Raw genomic sequence first — 7,097 nt, 5'->3', positions numbered from 1 at the left:
AAATTAGGGACTAAAAATGCTATTAAAATTAAGTAAGGACTAAACTTACAAGGTCGCTATTTTATAGGGACTAAAAACATAATTAACCCAAAAAACTATAACCAATAATACCTAGATCTAAAAAATAAAAATTTTAACACTTGTGACCGAAAGGGTCATCATTAAATGAATGAAATTCATCAAAATTATTCAGATCACGCAGATGTGGAAAAAGAGGGAAAATGAAGAAGAAAAATAGCTTTATAAAATGTTTTGAAGCATTTTTTACTGGCCTCTAGTTTTGAATGTTTGCCTAGACTGTTTTCGTGCTCACGTTTGATTAGATTCTGTTAACATTCAAAAAATCAAAAAGAAATAGTGCCATTTACTTATAAATGTATATGGAAAATAACCACCAAATTCATAGGGTGAGCCAAAAAGTAAAAGATCTTAAAAATCACTTAATATTGAACATTGATTTTCATATGGAGCATCCTTTTTCTATCGACCAATGATACCTTGGATTTGACTTGAAATTTTTTGACTTTTGTAGCTTACTGTGTTGTTGCTACCGAGTCTATTGAACCGTGGATTCCAATCGCTTGCATTAGACGTATCAAAAAGGAATTTACTTCTTGATACATCCAAGGAAAGCATTTGGAACACACATTTCACCAGACTTAATAACAATAACATAGTAAGCGACAAACGTCAACAAATTTTAAGTCATTTCCAAACTATCAACGTTCCATGGAAAAAACAAAACAAACATTTCGCTGAGAAAACACTAAATTATAAAAACAACCAAGTTATTAACAAAAAATATAAACATCATCAAATAAAAATCGAAAAATTTACGTAGATCAACAAAAAGATGAGCGAAGCGAGTTACTCAATCGGCTATCAACGAGGTAATTGAAGTCGTTGTCAGTAAAAAAAAAAAAAAATTCGAGGAAGGAAGATTCTTGAAATTATCCCTGGTGGGTTTTGTGGTGTGGTCGAGGATTTCATCGAGGTAACCAATGTAGTAGGCAACAACATCGTCGTGAGCAACAAAGCTATAAATTAATGAATATAAGTAATTATAGCCATTCTAAGTATCTATAACAGTCTATAGTTTTCTATCTTGCAACCTATAAATCTTGTCACCGCAAATACCTTCAACATTGGCAAAAGACAGGCTAGTCTTATTCAATCAATCTTTGTAAGTTACCATTGCGAGCAAGGTAATTATAACCAGACTGAACCTCTATCAGGTTGAATTGGGAACCGGCCCTCTATCAGATTTGAGTGACATTAAAAATTGACAGCTTTTAAAGCGGTTGGACAACTTTTTTGGTTTTAAAAAAAAAATTATAACTAAGTTGTTTCAGCGAGAGTAGTTTTGGAAGAAAAAAAAAGGTAAAATTAGATAGACCTCCCTCGAGAATTGATCAAGAATTGATCAAGAGAACATTAGGGTTCTAAACCTCTCATAAACTTAATTCAATCCTTTCTAACATGAATTTACACAACCAAAGGTAGGGAAACTATCTATGGAACTCACCTAATCATGTTTTCTTGCTTTCCTTCAAGATCCAAGCTCAAACCCTAGCTTTTGCTTCAATCTTGATCCTTAGCTTTCAACCAAAAACCATGCTTTAATCTTTCCTCCACTAATTCCTTGCTTGCTAAGCCACCCATAACCATGCTTGATCACACTAGGAAGAAGTTTGGATGATTTAGAGTGGAGAGGGAGGGCGTGGGTTAGAGAGAAGGAGGAGAGAATTCTCTTCTCAAAACCTAGAGAGAGAAAGACAAGTGAAGAATGAATATTTTGAGCCAAAACCACTTAATTACCCCTTTACGAGCAATTACCATTATGCCCCTGCCTCAAGCGTGTTTAATCCCACACTGATACTTTATCCGTAATATACTGACATGTCATAAAATATTACCCATGAACTTACTTTCCATGAATATCATTCCTCTGATACATTTAACAGGTAAAATTTCCATTAGCTGACGAGCGGGATGTTACAACACAATTATGCACAATATTAAAATTAATGATAGCAAAAATATTATTTTGTTATACATGAAAAATGAGCAAATTAAGGGAAATAGCTGCAATTTTCAAAGAAATAGTGCCTTTTTTACATTTTAGCAAATTAAAGGAAAGAGCAGAATAGAAGTATTGCACACAGGTGATCAAGTTTAGAGAATCCTTTTAATTGCGATACAAAAATATTGAAAATGCTAAAATAATAACATACCTGAAAACTATATCTGTCGTGCCTGGTTTCAATGGTAAATCATTCTTCTTCAAAAATTTCATTACTTCCACCAATAGTTTAGTATCATTGTTGTTCTTAGCAAAAAGCTGCAATAAATTGACAATAGCTTACCAAATGCAAACAGGAGACAGAATCAAAGAAATTAGAAGATTAGTATGTCTAACAATACCAGTAAATGGTGTGCAGATGCAACACTCGGTGCCAACCCATGGACATTATGCTTCCACAGAGCCTTCTTTCTTGCTCACGTATTTATGCCTAAAAACTCAATTTCATTTCATATCTTCAAATTCCAAAAATGAAACAGCACAGCATTATAAAAGACAAAATGGACACACAGATAAAGCATACCAAAATCAAGGGCTTCGGCATGAACACATGCCTTAGTAACTTCACGACAGAGGTGGCAGTTAAAATTGTTATGTATGCGAAGATTTGACAACCTCTGCTCATCAAATAGATTAAATTCATCATCATAGCGAAGAAGAGAGTAAATCAATATAAAAAAATAATAATAACTGAAAGAAAGAAAAAAAGGTGAGAGGGGAATTGAATAGAAACTAACAAATCTGGGAAGGTTTTGCAAAATGTCAAAGAGAAGACTAATATCGTGATGGTGTTTACAATTAGATGCAACATATCCTTTCCGACCTCTGGTGCTTGGTTTTGAGCTTGATGTTGGCATGGCATCTTCATCATCGCCGAAGGAAACCGGACTATCAGCTCCAGCTGCACTTCTGCCTTGAAAACCCTGTACAGAATAAAGAGATAATTAAGCTAAGAATGAAGGTAATAAATAATATCACCTGCCCAAAACCCTGCTTTTTACATAATTTTCAAATTGCAATAGCAAGTATCAATTTATAATATCATTTGTTGGGTTTACCTCAAAGGACTGAGCACCAGGAGTGAACTGTGAAGATTCCTTGAAGCGCGTCGAACGCTCCTTAACACGTTCCTAGAACAAAAAAGAAGAACGATACCAGTCACTGATCATACTTACGTGTATGTTCTGTCCATTAAATAATTTTGATCACAATGACCTAAACAAAGAATCACAAAGGCCGAGTAGTTGCAAATATTGCAAAAAGAAAAGGAGATTGATGAAGGTCGAGAGGACATAGGCAACTGTAGTACCCAGATCATCTACAATCACTATAATGTTGTTTTATGACACAGAAAGCCTAACTATAATCAGCGATAAGAACTCCTATGACACAACCTTCGCATTGATCTCCTCAACTCAATTGCACCATATCACTAATAAATAACAAATTTCGGCAAGTTCACTATTGCTATTCCAAGTTTTGAATTCTGCAGACTCCAACATAGATCTATATAAGATCTTGGATTTCGTACATCCACCATTTATTTATCCCATCCATGAAATGCAAGTTTTATGAAATTATACTTGTTCCCATCCCTAAACAAAAGGTCAAAAGAGGTATCGAAATTGTGATTGAAAGCATGCAATATTACAACAAAGATAAAAGTATGCCTCTCTTGTTCAAAATGATTAAAAGTTTAAGATATTAATCAAACTACATAATCCCCAACAAACCATTATGATCAAACTTCATACACCAATTTGTTTTATTTCAAAAAAAAAAACATTAATGTCATCATTTTATCCAAAAAATTGTGCTAAAATGACTCTGTTTAAATATAAATCTTTAAAAAGTTAGCAGTAAATGAGAGAAGATAACAAAATATTAATATTCAAATCATTAAAATGAATACAATGTCAAGTGCATTTTGTAGCAATGTGTAACCCCAAATTATAAATTAAGCAAGTTAAGATTCTAAAAGCAATGCAAATAGATCTGTGCCTTCAACTTTCTAATCAAATTATAAACACTTCAAGTATATGTCTAGTTTCCTAGTCAAACAATAATGGTCAAACAGAGCAAACAACAATCACATGCACAGTCAAGAGAAAATGAGCAAATCTGGCCAAATAGTCACCTCTTAGAAAAGTCTTCAGAAATTCGCTTTCATCCAGCCTATCAACTTTTACTAATGCTTTAACATATTTAGAAAATGCGAAAGAATCTGTATGAAGAGATGGCTGACTTTCAAATGCTCTAATCACGGATTCAGGATCATAAGAGGCTTTCTCGGCAGCTTCAAATGAAAAGCCTATTATTCCCTGCATAAATTTGAATGTAAGTGCAGCAAGCAATATCTAAAGCCAATGATAATTTCCTAAGTACTTCAAACACAAATGTAGAAAACAGGTTTACTTAATTCAATAAAATTCGAGAAAACCTCAGTTTTGCAGTCAGGAAGAATACTGATGAGAGGTGGAGTGTGGCTAGATTTTGATGTTGCACAATCCTACAATAGGTAAAAACCACTTAAAATGCTTCATTGTTTCATTCTAAAAACAAAGTAAAAAATGTAGAACAAAGATTATTATTATTACCTCAAAATAAGATTGGGCTTGACCAAAGTTGAAATCAACTTCACCTTGAATATAACAATTCTTATAGTAATGACGTCCCAATGCATCCCACAAAGTGTCTTGATAACCCAAAAAACTACAATCAAAGATAGCTGAAATATTACCGATTATAGTAGCAGCTACTGCCTTTCCATTATTTCCATGTGTGTTCTGCAATTACACAACAATTAATTATATAAGCAAGCTATTAAAATCATTGCTTAGTGAGGAAACTTCAAAAAAAAATCTACTAATTAGAATGTTGAAGGTTCAAGCACCACAAGAAACTAATATAATCATTGATTTAGTAACATTTCTTTGAAGATTTTTTTTTTGTTTTCTTGTGTTTTTACCTCAATTGTAACCTCACATACAAATATCACACCACATGTGACTTAATTCAGGGATTAGGGTCAAGATATGGATGTTTGGATTCCCGGTAAGTTAGGCAAGATCATTACCTTGCCATCTAATTGTTGTTTTGCCTTCTCAATTTCTTGTTGTTTAAAGTAGATGCAAAGCATTTCAAACATCAGCATTTCGAAGTTGCGATGAATGCTATTCAATAGAGAGTGAAATTCCTAAACATAACCTTTATCTCCTCTGGTATGTTCTCAGAAAGTGCCTGCACTCTCAGGTACAACGGCTGCAGCGCAAATACTGAGAGTGAACTGAAAGAAAAGCATATATGAGATTAGGACTTCAGGCATCTAAAAATTAGTTCTGTAATCCATTCAGAAACTCGATACATTTTAGCTGCAGACCAATTTCAATAGGTTGAGTTGGATACAAAAAATGATATACTATACTATACTACACTATCCTATACTGTATAATATGCAAGAACACCAAAGCAGAAAATATGCTAAGTTACCAACCCACACAATCAAAACATCAAAACATGAGAAAAATGTAAAATAAATTTGTTCGATAACATTGCTGCGCAAATTTTGAGAAATCTCAATACCACAAACCTTGCTATGATCCAAAAAGCTTCTATATCATGAAAAACACTAAAATCTCACCATTAAAAGTTAATTTAGTTTCCACTTCATTCCTGATATAAGTTCTTACATAATAGGATCTTATTAAGTAAACAGTAAACACTTATTTGAGCTTTTTACTCAAACACACAAAGCAGTATTAATCCCTTACTTGGTCGGCAAGTAACTCAGGCCTAGTTGTTGCAACTCTAGGTTGCTTCTCAACAATCCCATGAGCAATTTCTTTCATCCTCAATACTAAATGCATCCTCTGGTCATGCAAGCCTTCATAGGACATCCTACTTAGCATATGAACAATATCTCTAGATGCACACACCTGCAAACTACCTCAAGTTAGTTCAAAGATAGACCAAAAAAACATCAATATTAACAAAATCCATCATGAATGAATACATGAAAGAAGCAAAATCAACCATTTTCTCAATGCTGTATTGCAAGGTAGTAATCACGTCATTCTTAGTCACCTATAGAATGTAAATAGCACTCATTTAATGACGGCAATGCCAATAAGCACGAAAATTGTGTACAAAAACATAATTAACTTCTTATATATCTCTATAATCTAACCTTTCTATCTCGACCAACAACAACTCCACGCGCTATTTCTCCCATCGTCATTAAGGAGTGAACTTGCTGGTCATCTAAATTCATCAAAGACATTGAATTGATTCCTTCCAAAATCTTATGACACCCACTCTTAATTATCTCTTTGTGATGCTCCATAACTAAAAAAACCGACAAATGTAACATTCAACACACTTATTGCAGCCATCACAATACACACACAAAGAGCAGAACTTACTAGAATTCAACTTGCTCAAGGCCCTGCTTATCTTGACAGACGTGGAGTTGATTCCACCACAAATACCTTTGTCCGAAGAAACAGTAATTACACTATCCTTCGCCATTTAAACTAAGCAATTTTTGAAAGAAAAAAAAAACAATTATCGCATCAATAGCTTCCATCGCCATTTAAATGATTGTTTAATGGTATTAAATTTTGGTAATGACTTTTTTTAACTATTTTACACGTTTTAGACAATGGTCCAAAGGTAAACCCTTTTGGTCCCTATTAGACACCCTTTATTTTTTATTCTTATTATTAGATGTCTTTATTTTGGTACTAATTATGTTCTCCTTTTATAATCATATTTGTTGTAGAACATTGTAGTATGCAAGGTGTGGTCAATTTGTTAGATTGATTATTGCTTTGCTGAATTGATACATTGTTTACTAGATGATAACTTTCAAGAATATTTTGCAATCATGCATGATTCAACTTGCATTTTCCCATTATATGTTTACTTTTATTTCATATATTACTTTTCAACTCATGATATGAATTATGGGAAGTAGATAAATACTAAATAAACTTATTTATTCTCTTATGATTTG

The 7,097-nt window shown here is 33.2% G+C and overlaps 1 protein-coding gene across 1 annotated transcript; it reads right to left on the bottom strand.

Annotated features, from left to right (window-relative positions):
• Positions 1-2,213: 2,213 nt before the first annotated feature.
• Positions 2,214-6,610, bottom strand: LOC146915110 (uncharacterized). The gene is made up of 14 exons (XM_085721241.1): positions 6,505-6,610; positions 6,270-6,427; positions 6,116-6,166; positions 5,854-6,018; positions 5,291-5,368; positions 4,824-4,869; positions 4,681-4,724; positions 4,524-4,592; positions 4,221-4,404; positions 3,142-3,213; positions 2,821-3,006; positions 2,607-2,698; positions 2,425-2,513; positions 2,214-2,341 (listed from the first exon to the last, which is right to left on the bottom strand). Exons 1-10 carry the CDS (start codon positions 6,608-6,610, stop codon positions 3,203-3,205), a joined length of 912 nt encoding a protein of 303 aa, XP_085577367.1. The 3' UTR covers positions 2,214-2,341; positions 2,425-2,513; positions 2,607-2,698; positions 2,821-3,006; positions 3,142-3,202.
• Positions 6,611-7,097: the final 487 nt, after the last annotated feature.

Source organism: Medicago sativa, chromosome 6, assembly GCF_051527215.1.
Source record: "Medicago sativa cultivar Bolivia chromosome 6, Bolivia_mono, whole genome shotgun sequence".
Taxonomy (NCBI): domain Eukaryota; kingdom Viridiplantae; phylum Streptophyta; class Magnoliopsida; order Fabales; family Fabaceae; genus Medicago; species Medicago sativa.
Note: the sequence above shows the minus strand (reverse complement) of the source record. Positions and strands in the feature narration are given on the sequence as shown.

Coding starts and splice junctions, on each gene's coding strand:
- LOC146915110 (XM_085721241.1), bottom strand. CDS start 6,610: ATGGCGAAGGATAGTGTAATTACTGTTTCTTCGGACAAAGGTATTTGT. Junction 6,167..6,269: donor TTGTTGGTCGAGATAGAAAG/GTTAGATTATAG, acceptor TACATTCTATAG/GTGACTAAGAATGACGTGAT. Junction 5,369..5,853: donor CTGAGTTACTTGCCGACCAA/GTAAGGGATTAA, acceptor TTTTCTTTCAGT/TCACTCTCAGTATTTGCGCT.